At 34.8% G+C, this 23,903-nt stretch overlaps 1 protein-coding gene and 1 long non-coding RNA gene across 7 annotated transcripts in view; one reads left to right on the top strand and one right to left on the bottom strand.

Moving 5' to 3' along the window:
- The window catches only part of LOC106004474, a 56,552-nt gene that overhangs the window by 14,092 nt on the left and 18,557 nt on the right, over window positions 1-23,903 (bottom strand). For 3 of the 5 annotated variants that reach the window (XR_001177487.2, XR_001177489.2, XR_001177486.2), the window contains one exon: window positions 21,825-23,496. This is a non-coding gene — a long non-coding RNA (uncharacterized LOC106004474). Of the gene's footprint in view, window positions 1-19,031; window positions 19,264-21,824; window positions 23,497-23,903 lie in introns of those variants that run through there. The other 2 variants (XR_001177491.2, XR_001177490.2) reach the window with 2 other exon arrangements.
- PNPT1 (polyribonucleotide nucleotidyltransferase 1) overlaps window positions 1-23,903 on the top strand; it is a 47,124-nt gene that overhangs the window by 12,581 nt on the left and 10,640 nt on the right. For both annotated transcript variants that reach the window (XM_045077858.1, XM_004780302.3), the window contains 11 exons: window positions 4,732-4,918; window positions 6,031-6,082; window positions 6,485-6,542; window positions 8,324-8,420; window positions 8,865-8,967; window positions 13,273-13,343; window positions 15,061-15,097; window positions 17,472-17,538; window positions 17,621-17,710; window positions 18,856-18,909; window positions 23,437-23,543. In XM_045077858.1, coding sequence (XP_044933793.1) covers window positions 4,732-4,918; window positions 6,031-6,082; window positions 6,485-6,542; window positions 8,324-8,420; window positions 8,865-8,967; window positions 13,273-13,343; window positions 15,061-15,097; window positions 17,472-17,538; window positions 17,621-17,710; window positions 18,856-18,909; window positions 23,437-23,543 — 923 coding nt within the window. The remainder of the gene's footprint in view (window positions 1-4,731; window positions 4,919-6,030; window positions 6,083-6,484; window positions 6,543-8,323; window positions 8,421-8,864; window positions 8,968-13,272; window positions 13,344-15,060; window positions 15,098-17,471; window positions 17,539-17,620; window positions 17,711-18,855; window positions 18,910-23,436; window positions 23,544-23,903) is intronic.

Genomic DNA, 23,903 nt, shown 5'->3' with positions numbered 1-23,903 from the left:
TGTCATAACTGCATGAATGAAAATTGGCCCGGTTCTCGTAAAAGAGAATTGGCTTTGACAGTAGAATGACCTGTATCTGAAACTTAGCAGCTGTCACACAGTTAACTGTGTAACCTTGGAGAGATTAATTAAGATCTTATCAGTTAATTTTACTGTGTGGTATTTGATGTCTAGGACTTTTTGAAATGGGATCTTCTGATATGGGAATATTTTGATAAAATGTAAACTATTAAGCTTTTAGTACTTTTATGTACAGTTAACATGTGAAACACATTTCGAGCTTCTTTTGGAATATTAGTCAGTGATGGAAATAGAATAAGGACTCTAGGGTAGTTAAAACATATATAAGAGGAGTTGTACATTATCTACATATTAATTAGGGTTTATGTTGTTAAATTAAATAACGGGGGGACCAAGACAATTATAGTGGCTCCATGATATCTTTTTTTTTGTAAAGATAATATATTTTTTAAAAGATTTTATTTATTTATTAGACAGAGACAGTGAAAGAGGAAACACAAGCAGGGGGAGTGGGAGAGGGAGAAGCAGGCTTCCCTGTGAGCAGGGAGCCTGATGCGGGCCTCAATCCCAGGACCCTGGGATGATGACCTGAAGCCAAAGGCAGATGCTTAATGACTGAGCCACCCAGGCGCCCCAGTAAAGGTATTTATTACAGACTACATACACATGTGTGCATGCATGGGCCAGTGTGGGGAGGTGCAGAAGGAATCTCAAGCAGACTTCATGCTGAGTGGGGAGCCGTCCAGGGGCTTGATCTCACGAGCGTAAGATCATGACTTGAGCTAAAATAATCAGTTGTACGCTTAACCAACTGAGCCATCTAGATGCCCCTGGCTCCATGATACCTTAAGAAATCTAGATTCCTTCCAGCTTTCTGCTCTGCTTTCCTCAATGTGTGGCCTTCAACTTCATGCTTATGAACTTGCTTTTGGAGCTCTGGCCAACTTAACCTGACCTATAGACTAGAGGGAAAAAAAGGAGGGGAGTAACTAAAAGGTGTATTCCACCTGAGTAAGTCATCTTCCCTTTCAAGGTGCTTTACTAAAGACCTCATATAGCGATTTTCACTTTCACTTACATCACACAGAACTATAACACATGACTGCAATCTTGATTACTGGAGAAACAAGGAAATGATTGTTGGACTCGAGCTCCAGAAGATGAGATTCTTACTGTGGTAGGCTATCACAGTGTGGAGAGAACATTCCAAAGATTTGGGGAAGCCATGAATAACAGATGACCCTTAACATATTTGAGCATCCCAGAAAGGGCCTTGAGCAGAGTACTGGTTCACTGTCTCAAGTTTACTTGGTCTGCATGAGAAATTTATTTTTGCTTAAAGTTATAGTGCTCATTACTTTCACTTAGTAAATTGATTTGGCTACTTTACAGGGTTGTTGTGAAGATTAGAGTCAGGGTTTGTAAAGTGCCAAGCATAATACCTAGTTACCTAATAGGCATACTGTTAATACCTGCTGTTATCATGAAGACACAGAAATAAACTTGCTTCTGAATGGCCATAAATAAATAGCCTCTACCTGCCTTAGACTGAAGCCCTCTAATTTTATGGGGATGTTGGAGGAATGCACTGAAGATCTTTGTTGCAACTGTGGCATGCTGTAAAAACCCCATAAGCAACTTCTAGCTTGCCCTTCTTACCTCTTGCTCTCTAGATGGACGAATTAGACTCTAGAGACTGCATAAAGCATCAGAAGGTTGTTTTGACTTCATGTTCATGTGTCAAACTTAATATTGGGCCCAAGTCCAATACCATCACTATGGAACTTATGGGATAGAAAAATACAAAAAAGTAATTGCTGCCATATCATTATTAAAATATTTAGTAATCCAACAAATCTTTGGAATAAAGCCTAAAAAACAAGAATAATTTCTTCATGCGGTTGGCTGCTAGATGACTTCAGCACCATTCTGCACATTCTGCTTGCTTTCAACTGGTACACTTAATATCACTGATCTTTCTATTTATGCTAGGATATAATTTAGGAAACAGTATACCAGTAACTATTTAAGAAGAAATTTGTATCTAGAATTCACAGTTTTCAACTAATCTCAAAACTCGTTAGGGGTACCTGGGTGGTTCAGTGGGTTAAGGCCTCTGCCTTCAGCTCGGGTCATGGTCCCAGGGCCCTGAGATTGAGCCCCACATCTGGCTTTCTGCTCAGCGGGGAGCCTGCTTGTCCCCCCATCTCTCTCTTCCTACCTCTCTGCCTACTTGTGATCTCTGTCTGTTAAATAAATAAATAGAATCTTTAAAAAAAAAATCTTTAATCTTCAGCTACTGAAAATGGTTAACAGCAGTCATTTAGACAGCACTTTTTTGTGTAAATTTTTGGTATACATGGTGATGCTGTCCAGTAGAACTCTGCAATGAAGTAAATGTTTTATGTGTGATTATGGCTACCGTGTACTTGAAATGTGGCTAGAGTAGCCAAGGAACTGAATTTTTAATTTTACACAGTTTTATCTAAATGCAAAGAACCATATGGAGCTAGTAATTGCCAAATTGGACAGCACAGATCTATAGATAAAAAAAAACTAAGGAATTTCCTTCTAAAGTATTTTCAAAAATGAATTGCTTTGAAGTCTAATTAGTGAAAACAAAGTCAAGGAATATTGATTTCTTTACCATATTATTTCTCTCATATTTTCTTTTAAATCAACTTATTGAGGCATAATTTACATACATCAAATGGATTTTTAAAAATCTCCAGTTTAATTCTGCGAAAAGTGAGGGAGGATGTCATGGGAATACTGATAAGAAGAAAAATATAAGTATAATCATGGTATCATTGTGCCAGAAAAGCTGCTTTACGCCTCAAAAGAAGTACTGAAACCTGACCTTGTCTTACCCTCCTCCATTTGTAATATAGTCATTTCAATATTCCTCTACATTTAGAACCACAGTAGGCCAAGTTATAATTTTTGCTTTTGCTTCAGCCATCAAACATAATTTAGAAAACTCAAGAGGAGATGGAAAGCATATTGTATTTACCCACATTTTTGCTTAGCAGTACTTTTTCTTCCTGATAGTCCATAGTTTCTTTTTTTATTTTTTCTGTTTAGAGAATTTCCTTGAGCCATACTTTTAGGGTAGGTCTGCCAGTAACAAATTTTCTTAATTATCTAAGAATCTCAATTCATTCCTAAATATATATTCCTTCATTCCTTTATTCTGTAAATATTTTCACTGGGCATAGGATTTTGGGTCAACAGTTCTTTTCTTTCAACACCTAAAATATAATATGCCAATCCCTTCCAAGCTCCATGGTTTCCAATGATAAGTCTAATATTTTAATTGCTTTTTCCATATGGGTGAGGAGGTACTTTTCTCTGGCTGGCTTCAAGATCTTTTTGTCTTTGGTTTTCCAAAGTTTAATTAGGATATGTCTCTCCTTGGGTTACCCTGTTTGGGGTTTACTCAGCTTCTTGAATCTGTGCATTTATGTCTCTGCCAAATTTGTAGAGTTTTCAGCTATTATTTTTCCAGGACTTTTCAGCCTGCCATCTTTATACTCTCTTTCTGGAACTCCATGACACAATGTTAGATCTTTTGTTTTAGTTTCACAGGTCAGCTTCAACTGACTGTTGAAATTCCAATATAAAATACAAAGCACAAAAGATTTTTTTCATTCTAGATTAGACCTAAAAGCTTTACAAGTGATGATTAGATAATAATAAATCTTAATGACAACATTATGTGGTTTTAATATTAAATATGATAGTTACCATCACATCTGTGCATTGCATGATGTTTAACTGTACAAATTGAGAAGGGCCAAAAATGACACATGAGGAGGCAGGAATCTAGCAGAAAACTGCCTGGCAGAAACCAAAGCCAAACCTGAATAGCAGATATTACTGGAAGTGACACTGGGAGCCAGAATTGCTACTTGGCGCTTCCCTCCTTTATACAGGAGTTTTACTATCGCAAAACCATAAAAGCAGCTTTTTTATGGGAGTAGTAACAGTCCTCTAGTTGGTTTACTTGACACAGTATCATGACAAAAGATTTCCCCCCACCTGTGCAAGCATTAGACAATGTGACAATGAGAGAACTGAGTAGGAGGTCACATCAAATAATTGTTAAACAGAAAACATTGGGATGCCTGGGTGATTCAGTCAATTAAGCAGCTGCCTTTGGCTCGGGGTCATGATCCCAGTGCCCTGGGATTGAGTCCCACATCAGGCTCCTTGCTTGGCAGGGAGCCTGCTTCTCCCTCTGTCTCTGCCTGCCTCTCTGCGTGCCTTTGCCCTCTCTCTCTCTGACAAATAAATAAAAATAAAATCTTAAAAAAAAAAATTCACTGGATTCCTACTTTATTGATATTTTTAAATTTCATTTTAAGTATGTATTAAAAATGCAGCTTTAAAGATGGAATTTTATGGTATTTGAATTATATCACAAAACTTATTTCATAAATAAGTATGCATAGTTTATTTTGTTTCATTTTTTTGTGAGAAATCTTTACGAAATTGAAAGCTGTAAACCTAATTTCAAGTATTAAGGTCTCTTTATTCATTTACTGCTGTTTACATTTTGGAAGGATGCTGATTCGAAGGAAAGAAATTAAAACGGTTGATATACCATTAATAAGCAAAACTGATCTGTGGTGTTTATGTTGTGTCAAGGTGCTTAAAAATGCTATACTGGTAAAAGATTCAATGGCAATCTTTTTTTCCTCCCTTTAGTGATGATGGAAGCCTCTGCGGAGAACATTTTACAACAGGACTTTTGCCATGCTATTAAAGTGGGGGTAAAATATACCCAACAAATAATTCAGGGCATCCAGCAATTGGTAAAAGAAATTGGGGTTACCAAGAGGACACCTCAGAAGTTATTTACCCCTTCACCAGAGATTGTGGAATACATTCATAAGTAAGAATATCTGTACAAAAGAAAATTTGAAAATCATTACCAGATTTAATTGTAAGCCTAAAAACTTCCCATGGAAGCATGCATGCATTACTTCTTATATGGCATCCTTCTATTTTCAAAGTGAGCGCCATAAATGCCAGTCTAATGCTTTAAAAAGGGTAAGCCAGTTCTCACTACAGGTGCCTAAGTTTGAGTCTCAAATGAAAAGGGGAGGGAGTTTACTGGTTAAGATTCAGATAATCTGCATATCTGTGTCAAACAAGGAAAAAGAATAAATCATAAGATATTTGAATATCTAAGGAAACAGTTGAGGTTCTTGAAAAGAAATCAAGTATAACCTCCTCTGTATGCCCAGTGCTTAAAACAGTGCCAGCTTATAGGCAGGCACTCAGGAAGTATGAATGAAATTACCAGAAGAGTATTTCATTTTATTTCAAATAAATTGAAAAACTTAATATTTCCCTTAGTATCAGTCTTACAGTCATCAGTCAGTCAGAGACTAAAGAGATGTAAAATTGTCCCCAACAAAACAGTTGCCTGCAATAACAGCCAAAGTGGAGAGAATAGAAAAAAAGCAAGAAGTTGAAAAAGAGTGGGGAGAGGGGCACCTGGGTGGCTCAGTGGGTTAAAGCCTCTGCCTTTGGCTCGAGTCATGATCCCAGGATACTGGGATCGAGCCCCATATCGGGCTCTCTGCTCCTCGGAGAGCCTGCTTCCTCCTCTCTCTCTGCCTGCCTCTCTGACTACTTATGATTCTGTCTGTCTAATAAATAAATAAAATCTTAAAAAAAAAAAAAAAAGAGTGGGGAGAGAAAGTTTGTATGTAAGAAAACTCTAAGGTGAAATAAATTGAACAATTAAGAAGGAAGAGCATAGTACCTGTGAGTGATTTACCTGACAGATGAGGAGAAAGAAATTTGGTATATTGTATTATAAATAGTAAACAGATTAGCTGTGCTAAAGAACAATAAATACATTTCTAAAAATTCTTTATGAAATGCTTATTAAATATTTTATCTTACTATTAAGTATTGCAATTTTGTTCATAATAGTATTGTTATACTATTAACATAAGAACTATTATGCTGACATTTATTTTTTGCTTAAAATAGACTCTCCATGGAAAGACTGTATGCAGTTTTCACTGATTATGAACATGATAAAGTAGGTATTTTTGAATTTTGTCTTATATAATTGTTCTGGGAATTCTTTTTTGTCATAATTCACATAATCTGATTTATGAATTTTTATTAAAAACCTCTAAACAGAAAGCTAAGTAAAAGTGTAGTTATTTGCTTCTCCATTCTCCTTTTGTTGATTAATGCAAGTTTTAGGGAAGTGTGTAAATATATTTGAATGAATTAAATAGGTAATATTTCTTATAAATCAATAACTAGCTCTAATCTTTTAAAGAATACTGCCAGTAGAGAAATCTGAGTACTATTACGTGTGTTAATTGTAACAATGTAATTGTTAGCAATTGACAACGTAACGATGTTAATTGTTAAGTGTAAATATAGAAATGTTACATATTTCTATGTATACTGAACCTCATCTCTCTTTTAGATTTCCAGAGACGAAGCTGTTAACAAGATAAGATTGGATACAGAGGAACAACTAAAAGGTAAAATTTGCTTTATTAACTTCAGAGAATCAGTTATTTCCTTGTTCCTTAGTTTTATCTTTGGTAAATAATGATGCATCCCAAGGTTACTGTTAAATTAACTTCTGTGAGGGACACCTGGGTGGCTCAGTCAGTTAGGCATCTGCCTTCAGCTCAGGTCATGATCCAGGGTCCTGAGAGAGACTCACACATCGGGCTCCCTGCTCAGTGGGAAGTCTCCTTCTCCCTCTGCCTGCTGTTCTCCCTGCTTGGCGCTCTCGCTCTCTCTCTCTGAAAAATAAATAAAATTTTTTAAAAAAGTTTCTATAAGGGGACCTGTGTGGTTCAGTCAGTTAAGTATCTGACTTTTAATTTCAGTTTAAGTTATGATCTCAGAATCATGAGGTCAAGCCCCATGTGGGACTCAGCACAACATCCGCTTGAGATTCTCTCTCTACCTCTCCTTCTACCGCCCCACCCCTTGCTCATATGCATGTGTATTTGCTCTTTCTCTCTCTCTTAAATAAATAAATAAAATCTTTAACTTCTGCAAATGTGGTCAGCACTGTACCTGATAGAGTGGGCACCAGTAAAACATTGAATGTGAAATATTCTCAATCTTTTCTGGATCAGATTCTTACACTCTATGATGGAAAACTTTGTATCATGTCATTTGAAAATGTGAAAAATACTCTTTAAAATTCTTGAGTTCTTAATCTGTGAAATTGTAATACTGATAATATCTGGTTTATGGTATTATGATAATAATTATGATAATATCTGGTTTACTTTAAATAGGTAAGTCATCTGCATTTGTACCTGCCACATAACCAAGTATTCAAAAAATGTTAACTGATGCTATTGTGGAATTGTAAAATTAAGATTTTAGAGAATTTAGCTCTCTAGAAATTACTAAGCAAAGCATTTTATTATGTAAATATCAGTCACAAACTGAATGTGTACCAAGTATGACATTTAAAGTATAATACTTAAAAATTATTCCTAACAAAGATACATTTCTTAATATGTATATCTCTCTCTGTCCATTTTTTATGTCCTGGTGAAATTTATATTTAATAAACCAAATGCTTGAGAGAACAGTGCTTAAGGCTTGGTATTAATCAGTTGATAAAGTAGCTTAACATTTAAAAACATAAGCCTAGAAAGGCAGACAAACCTGTATTCGGGTCACAGTTCTATCTGTCACTGCCTGTATGATCTCAGGCAATGTACTTTGTTAAGCCTTTTTTTTCTTCTTTAGAATGGTGGTAATAATAAAATATACTTCATAAGTTGTTAGAAAGATTAAAGGCATTAAAAAAGAAACATGTATAGCACATGGTTCCTGAAAGAAATTAATAAATGTTAACTAAAAAGGCAACAGTAGGGACTTGTAACATACAAAGCAAATTATTTCTCTATTTGCAGACTAAGAGAAAAGTTCCTAAGGCAAAACATTGAAGGTGATTACTCTTAATCTTAAAAGTGTCACTCAGACCTTTTAATAAGATGGCTGGATTTGTTAGTAACATAATACAATAGAGAACTAATAACAAAGCCCTGTTGTTCCGGTAGAAAACAAATTAAGTTCTCAATAACAATATGTTTGAGGTATAATACTTGTGTCTTTCCTACTTGAGAATATTTGATTTGTCTGCTTTGTTTGCTTGAGGACTAAATAGTTCAGCATCAATTCCCTTGGTTTACTACCATAATGAACTGATTTGATACCATGAATTGAAGAGAAATCGTGTCTTCTAAAAAGAGAAAACCTTTGTTTTGGTTTGTCTTTCTTTCTGTAGAAAAATTTCCAGAGGCTGATACATTCGAAATAATAGAATCCTTCAATGTTGTTGCAAAGGAGGTTTTTAGAAGTATTATTTTAAATGAATACAAAAGGTAAATATATCCTTTTTTGATGGAATTGAAGTATGTGCCTCTGTAAGTTGTCTTGAAAGTGGCAACTTGCTCAAAGCAAGGAAATGATTTTTTTTAAGTGAACATTAAAGAATTAGGGTATTTCATAAATGGGTGTCAAAAAATGTGTGGATGTGTCTGACTGTTTCTCTGTGGGACTTGTGGTTCACAACCCTGAATCCACATCAGAATTGCCTTGCAGAATTTCTTTAACAGTAGAAGTGAATGGGTCACAACCTGAGATTGTGATTCAGTGGGATTTAGGGTGGGGATCAGGTATCTGTATTATTTTTTAAAGTTCTTAAATTTCTCAGGTGATACGTTACACAGCTGGAGTTGAGCACTCCTTGGTAGGAATAAGAAATAATGGGTGATATTTCTGATTCTGAACACTGCTTTACATACTTTTTTCCTCTATTACTATAGGTGCGATGGTCGAGATTTGACTTCACTTCGGAATATAAATTGTGAGGTAGATATGTTTAAAACTCTTCATGGATCAGCATTATTTCAGAGGGGACAAACACAGGTAATATATATAAAATGCTGTAGTTATTTGCTGATTCCAGGTTGCTTAATTACATCTCACAGAAGTACATTATGTAGACAGTATAGATTTTTATCATATGGAATTTGTTAACACCTGACTTTTAAAAAAAATATTTTTAACAGCTTTTTTGAGGTATAATTGCCATCCAAGAAAATGCACATATTTAAAGTGTCTGTTTAATAGGTTTTCACGTGTATACAACTGGGAAGCTGTCACCAAAGTCAATGAACATACCAGTCACCCCCAAAAGGTTCTTCCTGCCTCTCTATAATCCCTTCTTCCCTGCTCCCCTCCCCTTCCTTAGGCAACTGTTGATCTGCTTTTGTCACTATAAATTGCTTTGCATTTTCTAGAATTACCTGGTATCTTTATCATATATGATATTTTTCTTTTACTCTTGATACACAAAATTGAGTAACTCATACACTCTTTAGTTTTGTTTTTGTTTTTGTTTTTTAAGATTTTTTTTTTTTTTTTTTTTGACAGACAGAGACCACAAGTAGGCAGAGAGGCAGGCAGAGAGAGAGAGGAGGAAGCAGGCTCCCTGCTGAGCAGAGAGCCCCTATGGGGGCTCCATCCCAGGACTCTGGGATCATGACCTGAGCCGAATGCAGAGGCTTTAACCCACTGAGCCATCCAGGCGTCCACACTTAGTTTTTAGCATATTGTTTATTTTTGGTCTTTTCAGGGCCCTCATTTGTTTTCTTTATTTAGCCTATGCCTCAGTCCTATTTTTTCCCTTATATTAGCACCTGTGCTCTTATATTTAACATATATGTGTATCCATTGTTTTTTGTATGGTATTTGCTTTATACCTCCTCCTTTTACTCATTATTAATCACTACTTTTAAATTTGCCAGTCAAATTGGTACCAACTGGTATTCCTTGCTTTTGTTTGTATTTCCCTGTGCAGCTGAGGATCTCTTTATATCATAATAAGTCAGTGTCATCACTGTATAAATCATACCCTGGGGGCTGCACACCATTCAGGGCTCTCTTATCACATAAACTTGAGCAATATGATGGCCCTGGTTCGGGTTTGCTCTTTTGTGAATTATCTGGTTGTTACCCTTTTTTTCTTCCTATTTTTAAGTGATTTTTTTTAATGTGTTTTAAACATTAATCCCTTTCAGTAACCAGAATTTGAATATATTATCTCCCTCTTTATCATAAGCCTTTTAATTTGGCTTGTGGTAACCTACTCTTTGTCTAGAGTGAACCTGAAATCTTTAGTTTTGATGTTGCTAATGCTTTCCTTTTTTATTTTGTGATTTGTGTTTTTAAAGTCTTATTTAAGAAATCTTTCCTTACCCCCAAAGTCACAAAATTAGGCACCTAGTTTGTTTTTTTTTTTTATTAACTTTCTACTAGTAGCTGTCAAATTTAGACTATTAATCTGTTTTGGCATTTACTCTTAGAATTGGTATGAGATGGGAAACTCCAGAGTAAGCCACGTTTACAACACATTTACTAATAATTCATTTTTTCTGTTGACTTATAATATCAATTTATCTGTATTCAAAGTTTATAAATACATTTTGGACTATATTCTCTTCTATCATTCTGTGAATTTCCTAGGTCAGTGTCACACTGTTTTAGCTACTATATTTTGCAGGTATATATTAATAGGCGAGAAATAAATCTTCCCTTTTTATTCTTCCCTGCCTCTCAAAATTGTCTTAGCTGTTCTGGTACATTTGTTCCTTCATTTGAATTTTAGAATCAAGTTATAGAAAAGAAAAATCTTTCTTTTTATTGGTATTGCACTGAACTTATAAATTGAGAGAGAAATTATATTTTTATAATTTAAATCACAGTCTTTTCAATAAATAGTCTCATTCTTAATTCAGGTTTTCTTTTATGCCTTTAATAATTTTTTTAAAAGATTTTATTTATTTGACAGGCAGACATCACAAGTAGGCAGAGAGGCAGGCAGAGAGAGGGGAGGAAGCAGGCTCCCCACGTAGCAGAGAGAGCCTGATGTGGGGCTCGATCCTAGAACCCTGGGATCATGACCTGAGCTGAAGGCAGAGGCTTTAACCCACTGAGCCACCCAGTCGCCCCTTAATAAATTTTTTTAAATAATTCCATTAAGATAGCCTGCATACTTCTGTTAGCTCTTCTGACAATCTCAGCCTTTTAAGAGTGTTTAGTCCATTAATGATCAACTTAATTACTGATGTGATTAAATTTAGCCTGTCATTTCATTATTTTTGTTTGGCCCCCTGTTTTTAATTTTTCTATTTTGCCTTCTTTTTGAATTAACTAGACATTTTTTTAAAATTCCATTTTAATATGTCTCTGTTTTCTAGCTGTAACTCTGCATTATTTTTTTAGTGGTTATAATAGATAGTAGAGTGTATAGCCTTAACTTCTTAGTACTACATCACACATTGTGCTATAATTGTCTTTCTTAAAAGTTACATCTATGTATTATAAACTCTACAAGGCAGTATTATAACTTGTAGTTTAAATAATCATGTATTTTCAGAAGTTAGGAGGGAAAAGATTTTTTTTATTAACCTATTTATATTTATTATTTTATTAACCTATGTATTTATAATTCCTGATGCTTTGTATTTCTTCCCGAAGATCCAAATTTCCATCTAGCATTGTTTTCTTCAATCTGATAAGACTTTCTTTACTATTGTCCTGTGGACCTGACAACAAATTCTCACATTTCATTTCTCTGAAGATATCTTTATTTTGCCTTTATGTACAAAGAATGTATTTTGCAAGATTTAGATTCCAGGCTAATGCTTTTTTCTTTTAGCACTTAAAAGAACGTTCTACCTTTTTTTATTTTTTATTTTTTTCCTAATAAAAAGTCAGGATGCATTCAAATTCTTGTTCCTTGTATACTATTTATTATCTTCATATGGGTGCTTTCCAGATTTTCTTTCTGTTTTGGTTTTTAACAATATAACTGTGAAAAGGTAGTTTTCTTTGTATTTATCATGCTAAATTTCCTGAGCTTGAATCTGTAAATTTGTGTCTTTCATCAGACTTTAGGGATTTCAGCTATAATTTCTTCAGATATCTTTTCTACCTTATTCTCTTATCTCTCCTCATGGGATTGTAAGTATATATATTAGTCCTTTTGAAATTGTCCCACAGGTTCACTGAGGGTATGTTTTTCCCTACCCCACCCCACACCCCTTCTTTGTTCTTTAGATTTGGCAATTTCTGTTATCCTTCTCCATGTTCATTGACTCCTGTCAAGATACATAAGATAATGTATCTTTCAATTTTAGAATTTCCATTTGTTTTTCTTTATATCTTTGAGTATAATTATAAGAGCTATTAAAAATCCTTTTCTGTTAATCCAACATCTGAATTAGCTCGGGGCAAACTACTCATTATCTTTCCTCTTGAGAATGGGTACCATTTCCTATTTTTCTGTTGGTTGTATCCTGGATTTTTTTTTTTTTAAGATTTTATTTATTTATTTGATAGAGAGAGATCACAAGTAGGCAGAGAGAGAGGAGGAAGCAGGCTCCCTGCTGAGCAGAGAGCCCAATGCGGGGCTCGATCCCAGGACCCTGAGATCATGACCTGAGCCGAAGGTAGCGGCTTAACCCGCTGAGCCACCCAGGCGCCCCTATCCTGGATGTTTTGATTGATGCAATGATGAGTTTGGATTACATTATGTTCCTCCAAAGAAGACTGCACTTTTTTTTTTTTATGTAGGCAGTTTATAGGCTGGACCTTTACTTATTTATTTTTTAAATTCTTATTTAAATTCAGTTAATTAATATTTAGTGTATTATTAGTTTCCGAAGTAGAATTCAGTGATCTATCAGTTGCATATAACACCCAGTGCTCATTACATCACATGCCCTCCTTAATGCGCATTACCTAGTTACTCCTTTTGGCTCATTCCCCCCTTCCAGCAACCCTCAATTAGCTTCCTATTTTTAAGAGTCTCTTATGGTTTGTCTCCCTCTCTGATCCCATCTTATTTTCCCCTCCTGGCTAGACCTTTATTGAGGCTTCCTTTATAGCCAGGCTTTACAAACATACCATCCTCTTCCTGTCCTCCCTCAGCACTTAGTATAGTTCTTTACATAGTAGTCTACGATGTTAGACCTTTGGGTTATTGAGATTTCCACATAGCTCTCATATTTATAGAAAGAATAAATGTTTACTCTAGCATGACAAGTTTTGTATAGAATTTATTTATCCCATTTCTCTAATAGCTAATTGGGTTATTGAAATGTTTTTAGTTTTCCTCCTCATTGTTAGTAAATTAAAACCTGACAGGTTTTTTTCTTACTATTTTAGGTGCTTTGTACTGTTACATTTGATTCATTAGAATCTAGTATGAAGTCAGATCGAATTATAACAGCCATAAAGTAAGTTGTGTTTTTTGGTAACTTTTAAAGTGTGTTGGTATGTCCTAAAACATATGTTTGATATGTTTTAAAGTAAGTTACAATGTTCCAGTATATAATTGAAGCTCAAGTAGTATATTATTATTATTACTTTTTTAAACCTATTATCTCTTTATCTCTACTTTATTTTTCTGTTTATAGTGTATTTTTAACATGGGTACAGTCAGTTTAGTCTCTGTCTCTAGAACTCAGGACAGATATGGGTAGGTTTTTTTGTTATAAAGAAGAGAGCAAAAACATAAGAAAGAGTCTCAGTTGCTAAAAAGAATCTGGAGGCTGTTAATAAGCTAAAAAAAAAAAAAAAGCCTTATTTAATCCCAGGCCACATTGAAATTTATGTTCAGAAATACTTGGCTCTCCTCCTCTGTTCCTAAAGAGTCAGCAGTAAAATCTTGTTCATCAATTTCAGATGATGAGAATCCTATGTTACAGTCCTCACCAGCGCTACTATACCACGCACAGTTCTTTTCTTTGCTCAATGCCTACTTTTGCTTCCCTTTCCCTTGGTAAGGATCTCAGAAGACCATAAGACTCTGCCTCCCTCTTCCTACTGCTCAACTGATGAGGATAACCCCCAGTATCTTGAGGATGGCATCAGTAATTGTTTTTCACATAGCTGACAGAATTGACAATACAGCTATGTGTATAGGCGAGATTGTTATTGTAATCATAATCCTTTTGGGGGAGCTCTTAAACTTTTTAAATTCCCATCTGAGCCCAAACTTGGTTGTCCTGCCCTTTTTCACACTGACTTCTTTCTTTTCTAAAAGGCAACGACACGGCTGCATAAGAAAGAGCCCTGGACTTGGCCAGGGTACCTCTTTACATTCTAGTCTTAGGTCTGTAACCTGTGTAAATGAGAGGGCACATATCAGTCAGCCATGTTGGCCTTTGGTTTCTTCATCTTGTAAAATGGAGGTGCTGCACTAATGATCCGTATCCTCCTCTTTAGCCCCTCAAATCTGTTATTCCTTTAGTCTTCTGTAAGTTTTTAAATTTCTCTTCTCAGATTGTGGTTTATGGTTATGCAGATTTAGCCCTAACCCAGGATTTTTCAAGCCTTTGCACAGAGAGGTACCTTTTGTAATACACCCACTTAATGGGGACACTGTGCTAAGACCCTGAATATGTCCATCTTTTCCTCAGTTGTAGATAAATCTGGTTTCCTGCTTCCAGGAATTGTATTTCTTCTCATCCTTATTTTCCTCATTGTTCTAGATATAGTCATAACATTTCTCATTTCAAACCCTGGAAAAATCTTTGCCTGTCTGATCTCCTCCTCTCCCCTATATCATTTCAGTTACTGATGTTCATTTCACATACTGATTGGAGAAAGATCATAATTCTGAGATTTAATGTATTTATAAAATTTAATTCTCTTAGCAGTTACTAATGCTTAAAAGTAAATGTCTACTGTCTTATTATACAAATAGAATATTTAAGTGTTTCTATTTGAAGCAAAATTGTTTTACTAAATCTTCGTAAAATTCATTCATAAAACCCCAGAAAAAAATACTGTCTCTTATATTCACCCTTCTGATTCTGGTTTTCAATTTCAGACCAACTCTCTTTAATACATAATTATTTTTTAAATCCCCTTAAATCTTTTTAGTTGCTTATTGAAGTTATTTTTTTTGTATTTATATGATGTTTTTAATATTATGCTTTTTGTTTGTAGTGGAATAAAAGATAAAAATTTCATGCTGCACTATGAGGTAAGGTGAATATTATCCCTCATATTTTATGAAAAATTTTCAGGATATAGCAAAGTTGAAAGAAATTTAGAGTGAATACCCATATGCTCACTGCTTAGGTTCTACTATTAACATTTTACTATGCTGATTTTATTTATCTGTTAAGGTGGATTTGGGCATGTTCTTTTATTGCATGCAGAAGGGAATTTAGAGAAATAAGTCATAGTTTTCAGTCAGTAACTTCATGTTCTGAGTCATACATAAAAGTTAAATTATAGTAGACAATTTTATTTTAATCAAGAAAACATTGTACCCATTCACTGGTATCAAACAAAAGTGGGGCTTTTCAATGCCTCAGATGACAAATCACCTCCTCCCTTTAGTTCATTTAAATGTTCATATTTTTACTAAGTTGATTAGTAGTAAAAGAACTCTGAGATATTTAATAGTAAATTGCTTTATGTGAAACTATTAAGAGTTCATGATTGAATTGATATACAACTAAGTCCTAAGGCACACTAGACATATCTAGCACTTTTAGTATTTGGAGCATAGTTGCTGGAAGGCTAGTGTGAAAGCAGCAAGTCACTTCACTTCTGAGTGACTGTTGTTGGCTGCCCAGAATCCCAACATCTCAATTTTTTTTGAGCATACTATGATTAATAGAGAATATACAGAAACCTAGAGATTTTCACAGATTTGCATCCCTTATAAATATCCTGTTCTTAATATACTGTGATGCTGCAGAGGCCAGAAAGGAATTATAATTGAGTAAAGCATATCCTTTGCCATGAGCTGCACAGCACATGGATGGCAGTCTTTAAAATGGGCAGCTGTGGGGGTACCTGGGTAGCCCAGTCAGTTAAGTGTCTGCCTTCAGCTTGGGCCATGATCCTGGGGTTCTGGGAACAAGCCCCACATTGGGCTTCTTGCTCAGTGGGGAGCCTGCTTCTCCCCCTTCCTCTGCCTGCTGCTCCTCCTGCTTGTGCTTGTTCTCTTCTCTCTGTGTCATATAAATAAATGAAGTCTTTAAAAAAATAAAAATAAATAATAAAAAGGACAGCTGTGAAAAATGCACCTCTAGATGATGACTGGCAACAGAAGTGAAGAGAGGGGCAGTAAAAGGATATGGGCTGTTATTGCTACCTCATTTCATTTTTTTAAAAACTTTTTATTGTAAAATAAAACACAGATACTGAAAATGATATAAAACAAAGGATGGTATAATGAGTTTTTATAAGGCAGAGAATCTTAAAACCACCACTGAAATCAGAGAATAGAAATGTTCCCAGTCACCCCTGAAGCCCCTCTATGCTTTTCATCCTAGTCTCAACACCCTTCTTTCCCTGAAAGTAACTACTCTCCTAGATTTTATAGTAATTACTTCTTGCATTTCTGGTATATATCTGTATACTGTATTCTATAATCTTGTCCATTTTTTTTTTAATTTGGTATTTCTGTAAGTCTCTGTTAATCTATAGTTTCTTCTCCAACATGTTCTTTTCTTTTTAATCTGTCTCTTGAAGTCCCAGAGCCATTTACCTGTAGAGGTCCCTGCAGTCTGGGTATTGCTGATTACACACTCATGGTGCAACCCAGCAAGTTTCTCTGTCTATCTCCTAAAAACTGACTGCAGTCCTGAAAATTGACTGCTAGATCCAGATGCTTGAAGATTCATGTATTCCTTTTTAAAAATATTTGTTAAACTGGAATTCCAAGATTTTATGGGGTATTTCCCAGTATTTTAAATGATTGCAACTAAGTCATATTCCTTTGAGACACTATATTGGTCAAATAAAATAGTTTGCAACCTCTGACTAAAAGAAAACCCTTACTGGAAAAGATCTATTTCCTTAATGAGCATTTCTTTTTCTTTTTTTTTTTTTTTTAAAGATTTTTTTCTTTATTTATCTGACAGAGATCACAAGCAGGCAGAGAGGCAGGCAGAGAGAGAGGAGGAAGCAGGCTCCCCGCAGAGCAGAGAGCCCGATGTGGGGCTCGATCCCAGGACCCTGGGATCATGACCCGAGCCGAAGGCAGAGGCTCAACCCACCGAGCCACCCAGGCGCCCCTTAATGAGCATTTCTTTTTAAATTTGTATATATTTTTCTTATAAAAATATAATACTTCATCAGTGTTAATAATTTAAACATAATAGAAACTTACATTGTGAATCCCCATAACTGTCCATTTCCCACTCTGGTTCAAATACACATTAGAAATAGCTACGTTTAGTAATTTGATGTAAATTTCAGATACACATTTTCTGTGTATATAAATGAACTTTTAAAAAAAATGGGATTCTACTATTTTGTAACTTCTTTTATTATATTGATACTATATCTTAGGTCTTTCCATGTCAGCTGTTTATGTATCTGTTTTTTTGTTTTTTAAGTTTCCTCCTTATGCCACTAATGAAATTGGCAAAGTAACTGGGGTGAATAGAAGAGAACTTGGGCATGGTGAGTACAAATGTATAAACTTACATGGTATTCTTATGGGGACTTAGTACATTTATGCTTATTATTTTCTATTCTAATTCAGGTGCTCTTGCTGAGAAAGCTTTGTATCCTGTTATCCCCAAGGATTTTCCTTTCACAATAAGAGTAACATCTGAAGTCCTAGAGTCAAATGGTAGGATATTAAAATAAAGTTTTCCTCTAGTCAAAGAGACCGGAATTCCCTGTTACAATCTTTTCATAACTTATGTTACATTGTGCTTATTACCACAGTGCCCAAGTCTATGACAAAAGAAAAATGTGTTTAGTTAATCATAGACTGTCTAAATCGCTGTTCTTAGCTAATGAGATGTTTTGAAAGCAATATAAAACAAATATTTCTCTTTATGTATCTTTTATAGCAGATCCAGTAGGGGTTATTTGTTTTTACAAACAAACCATAGAGCAAGGCCAGCTTCCAGAGAGAAAAGGACAAAAGAGACTGATCCATTAAGCAGGGAGGGGACACCTATCAAGTATCACAAATATAAGCAGGCAGCACAGAGAGAGTGGCTGGGCTGAGAGATCAAATTTAGCATGCCTGGGTGCTCAGTCGGTTAAGCATCTACCTTCAGCTCAGGTCATGATCCCCAGGGTCCTGGGATCAAGTCCGCTTCAAGTTCCTTGCTCAGCGGAGAGCCTGCTTCTCTCTCTGCCTGCCATTCCCTCTGCTTGTGCACTCTCTCTCTCTCTCTCAAATAAAATCTAAAAGATCAAATTTAAATTAACATTAAGTACTCACGTCAAGGCAAAGTACGGCCATTAGAGACAGAAAGGTCACAGTGATGGTCACAGATACTTAAAAACAACAACAAAAAAACCCCCGCTGAATTTAAGCTAGAGACTTTTTGTTCTTTACAGGGTGTGACTAGGCTATAACTTAGGGTCCAGTGAGAGAGCCTGAGCCTATCCTCTATCTTTAACTGCCTTCTGATTAAGCAACAGAAGAGGCATGGTGGTTGTTCTGGGAGGTTTCTTAGAATCTGTAGCACTGCTGTCCTATAAAACTTTTTATGATGATGGAAATTATTTTCATACTATACAGTAGAGGAACTGAATTTATTTCAATTAATTTAAATATAGTAGCTACATGTACCTAATGGCTATCATATTGGACTGTGTAGCCCTATAGTTTGTGGTTTAACAGAGCTTGCCTTAATTGCTTTTAAAAAGAAAGAAGGAAAGAATACTGAATATTTATAAGGAAATAAACAATAGTAACAGTTTTCTACATTTAAAAAAATCAGTATATTATAAACAAGTATTTTTTTGTTTCAATAGGATCATCTTCAATGGCATCTGCATGTGGTGGAAGTTTAGCATTAATGGATGCAGGTAAAAGAATTATGTGTCAAAGCTACTAATGCTTTATCTCTATTTAATTAGTATAAAATATAAAATCTCTTTAAAATTACATTTTGATAAGACCTGGAGAAGTCAGATTACAGATTATCAAACCAGGCCAGAGCAAGATAGTTACAAAGTGCAGCTTCGGCTATACAGATAATTACTAGAATTCTTATTTCTGGTAAAAGGGAGAACACTGAAATTATTTACTTGCCTTGGTGATCCAGTGAGCCTTCTTACCTTCCAAAAGGTAAGAGCTCTGTAGTTGATTCCATTCACCAATAAAGTTTGGACCAGGAAGCAGAAGTATTTAGGATCCGTAAAGGAAAATAACCATGTAATCTTCCATTCAATTTGCAAACCATGAGAAGAACAGTACCACGCACAGAAGGATACACAGAATTTTAGTAAGAAAGACTATAAGAGGTTCAGTATCCTCTCTCAGTTTGAAACACTAAAAGGGGAAGAGTCAACATGCTAAGGCTCTGAAAAACAATTTCTGTATCTCACCAATGTTGCTGTTCAAGAAGGAAGGGAACCTAAAGATACTCAAGAGGCTACATGGAGCTTCCCCTAAGTTCACACATTTATAGTACAGAAAAACAAAGTAGAAAGGATACTATAACCAAGGATGAGATAGAAGAATTGTGTGAATATATAATAACACTATCTAGAAAGACGAAAACTTAAGCCAAAGCAAAAAACAAAACAAAACAAACCAACCTAAAAGTACTTTTCTAGTTGTGTTCAGTGCCAGAAAAGCATAAGGTGATATTTAAGTTTACTGGTAAAATACTTTTTTTTTTCACCTTCATACATTCATTCAGCCAGTCTTTACTAGATGCCACCCCTGTGCCAAGCACTGAGCTTTTGGGACACAGTGATGAACAAAACAAAGCCCCTGTCCTGGTGGAGCTTGCATTCAGTCAGTCTTAAATTTTTGTACTGGGAAACAACATATTCTCAAAAAGGTGAATTGAAAGATAAAGTAAAAGGAAATTTTAAGATGCTTTTAAATGCTTTAAATGCTTTAATTTTAAATTTTTTTAATTTTAATTTTTAAATTTTAAATTTTATTTTAAATTTCTTTAATTTTAAATGCTTTAAATGAATTCAGATCTTTTGGTCTTGACAAAAACCCAACCTAAGTAAAGATGAGAACTTCAGGATGAGATACCTGACCAATGTTGGCAGTATTTGAAAAATCAGAAACTAATATACGAAGGACACAAAAAGTTCTTAATTTTGAAAAAAAAAAAGTAAAGTATTTTCTATAAAGCATAACCTAGTGAACTTGACAGTCACCCTTAGCAAAACTCTTAAAAGAGATTATTTAAGAAAAAAAGGGTTATAAGTATTTTTAGGAAGGAGGGGGCTGTGAAGAGAAGGGACGAGAGGGACTCATTTAAAATAAATCATGTCGTAAAATAATGTTCCACTTTGGAAACATTACCAGATTTGGAGTGGGGAGGGTGATTGCTGCTTACACTGTTTCTAGAGTAGCTTGGCAGCTCATGATTTTTCTGTAAATGATACAGAAATTGAGATGGATGATAAGTGCGCCATCATAACTGGTTGAAGCATGAGCAGAGGAGACAAGCAAATCTGATCAGTAGGATGGTTTGGTCAAGTGGAATGCCTGAAGATGTTTCCTTCTAAGCCCTGTCCCTTTCAGTGTTTTTATTATTGAATTGACTTAGAGCACTAATTCTAATTAGTGCCTGCTAATTAATTAAAAGGATACTGCTAAAAAGGAATGCATGACTGATGTGTTAAATGACAATTTTGATCTCTAAAAAAATGTTAAGATAAAAAATAAGAAGCTAAATAGAAAACAATTGAATTTGACAAGAATGAATGTTAAGTCCTGTGGAAAAAGCCAACAAAGGGTGTGCAAGTCAGCTCAAACACATGAATGCTTGTCATTCCTCACATAGGCACTATCTTACTTTAGGGATACAAATGGTACCTGTTTTCTAAAAAGCTTATAGGCACAAAAAACACAAGATCAAGGAGATTAATTCAAATAGGTAAAAGGCAAAAATATGTACATTATGGATGAAAAATTAGATTGAAGGTACTTGGCTTCATAAAGACAGCTACATTTCATCTGGTTCTAAAGGCTGAGTAGTTGATCTCTCATTAGGAGGAGGACCCATATTTCATGTGAAAGAAACATAATGGGCGAAGTTATGAAGCCGTATAGTATGTTTCTAAAATGTATTTTAAAAAATTAAGTAATAAATTGGGACCACCTTTTAAAAGTCATTGTTATGTTAAGAATTTTGAACTTAAAGCTAGTATTTCACAACTCAGTAATCTATGACTAGTGTTCCTGCTGGATGTTGATTATTGTATACCATGAAAAAAAAGTCATTCTGTTCTAAACTACATTTAAGCAGGGTTAAGCAGGTTTATTTAATATGAGTTAAATAAGCTTTAAATGCTATTGTGAATTCTGAATCTCTATATGCACTATTCCCAAATGTTTTTGACCATAGAACATGTATAAAATTTACTGAAAGCAAATAGTGGGGAACTCAGGAGAATTTTATGTAGAGGAATGGTGTGATTTGAATCTGATTTATTTTCTTTTTGGTAGTTTTTCCCAGCTTAGGTGATAGACCTAGAGGATGAAGTGGGAGAGAATGGAAACGGGGGAGAGACTAAAACGGGGGATACTAGACAAGGAGAATGTTATCAGAGCAAGAAATAAAGGAAACTTAGACTAAAGGAGTAACAATGGATGTTTCAGTAGGAAAGGACAACTTTCTACAGAAATTTAAAGGACAAACTATTAGATCTTTGTGGACTTCATATTAGGAAATGAGGAAAAAAGTATTGATTCTGGACAAGTATCTTAGTTGCATTCAACCAAGATAAGAAAGACAAGACAAAAAGGATTTATTGGGTATGCTTATATTTTATATATATGTACATACATATAACATGCTTTGGGGACATTTAACTGGAAATGTCCAATAGCCATATTGGCTGTATAGCTCTAGAGCTTAGTAGCAAAGAGAAATAGATAGGAGAGAGAGATTTTTTAGGTCATCAACATTATAGGTTATGGTTAAAAACAAGAGCATAAGTGAGATTGCTTAGAGAATATGAAATGATATCCCTTGGCACAATCCTTTTTAACAGTTAAATTCCAAGTGATAAAACCTTAAATGTTTTGTAAAAAAAAAAAAAAAAAAAAAGGAAGAAAGAAAAGAAAGAAAGAAACATGGAAAATTTTATCAAATCTTAGGAAAAACCTTTCTAAGCAAAATCCAGGAACCATGATAACGTACAACTTTAAAATTCTATACAGGAAAATAAATCACAATAAACAAAGTCAACTGACTAGGAAAATAATATATTTCCTTTAATAGTCTACATTTATATTTAACAAAGATGTACTGTTCATGTTGAAAGAGCTTTTATAAATCATTAAGAAAAAAAGACTAACAAACAAGTAGGAAAATGGTTGAAAGCCATGAACAGGCAATTCAGAGAAAAAGAAATATAAGGGGTGCCTGGGTAGCTCAGTTGGTTAAGCATCCAACTCTTGATCTCATCATGGGTCTTTATCTCAGTGTTGTGAGTTCAAGCCCTGCATTGGGCTCCATAGCTGGGTGTGGAGCCTAAATAAATAAACTAATTAAATAAACAGTTTATAAACATTTTTAAAAGTTTGGTTTCACTCATAAAAAAATCAAATTAAAAACAATAAGCTACCACTTTTGCCCTTTATATAACAAAGGTCAAAAGATCTGACAGGAATTAAGAAAATAAAATAGCAGGCACCCTCAAATACAGCTGGTAGAAATATAAAATGCTACACTCTGGAAGGCAGTTTGACAGATTTATAAAAATGTAAACCCATATACCTTTTGACGCAGTAATCCTACTTCTATTATGTGGCTTATAAATCCATTCAGGGAGTACTGAGCAGCCATTCAAAAGAATAAGGTAGAACTTTGTGTGGCATGATGTGTCATTATCCAAGGTATGTTATTAAGTGAAAAAAGGCAAGGTGCAGAATAGTGGGCACATTCACTATGCTTCCATAAGTAAAGAGAACAAAAGATTACACTTTGATTCATATTTGGGCACAAATTTTCTGGGAGGATACACACACACAAAAAAAACTACTGATGGCTTTCATGGAGCAGTGAGATGAGGGGTTTAGGCTGGAGGGATTTACCAATAACATGGTTACATTTCCAAAAAAAGAAGATAAACATACCAAAAGTAAAAAGACAAATGGATTCTATTAAGAGTTAAGTGTGCTATTTTTATAGAGATATTTGTGAGAAAAGTGATTACCTGTTTATTTGTTTTAAGGGGCTTTTTTCATATGCTTAAGAAGAAATGAGGTAGATACATGACCTTTCCAGCTTGGTTCTGATGACGTCAAATTCCAGCTTGGTTCTGATGACTCACATATTAAATATCAACAGAATGATAAATATGTGTGTTAGGTTGATGTACACATTACATACAAGCTCTTCTTCTCAATTATAGGAGTTCCAATTTCATCTGCTGTCGCAGGTGTGGCAATAGGATTGGTCACCAAAAACAATCCTGAGAAGGGTGAAATAGAAGATTATCGTTTGCTGACAGATATTCTGGCAAGTATATCCATGTTTTCAAATATTCAGTGGTGAAGATGACACATTTTATAAACGTTGGATGCTTAGAAGAATAACATTACTTGGTATTACTTATCTTACTTTCCTCCTCTGCATATTAGCCTTGGATTTTATAGGATGTGAGTTAAAATATACATAAAGCAGTATAAATATCCATACCGGCTCACTTTAGGGTGATCATAAATGAATCCCTGTGCATTTATGGGGGGACAACATGAACTTAAAGTAATCTTCTGATGAAACAGTTCTAACTTAAAAAGCCACAAATTAGAAGCAATAGTTACCGGAGAAGATACTTCTTTGTTTTTAGTCTTAGAGGACATGGTTTACTTCGCTAGA

The sequence above is a fragment of the Mustela putorius genome, unplaced genomic scaffold (genome assembly GCF_011764305.1).
Source record: "Mustela putorius furo isolate JIRA1106 unplaced genomic scaffold, ASM1176430v1.1 tig00000224_pilon_pilon_pilon, whole genome shotgun sequence".
Taxonomy (NCBI): domain Eukaryota; kingdom Metazoa; phylum Chordata; class Mammalia; order Carnivora; family Mustelidae; genus Mustela; species Mustela putorius.
This window is presented reverse-complemented; position numbering and strand designations above follow the sequence as displayed.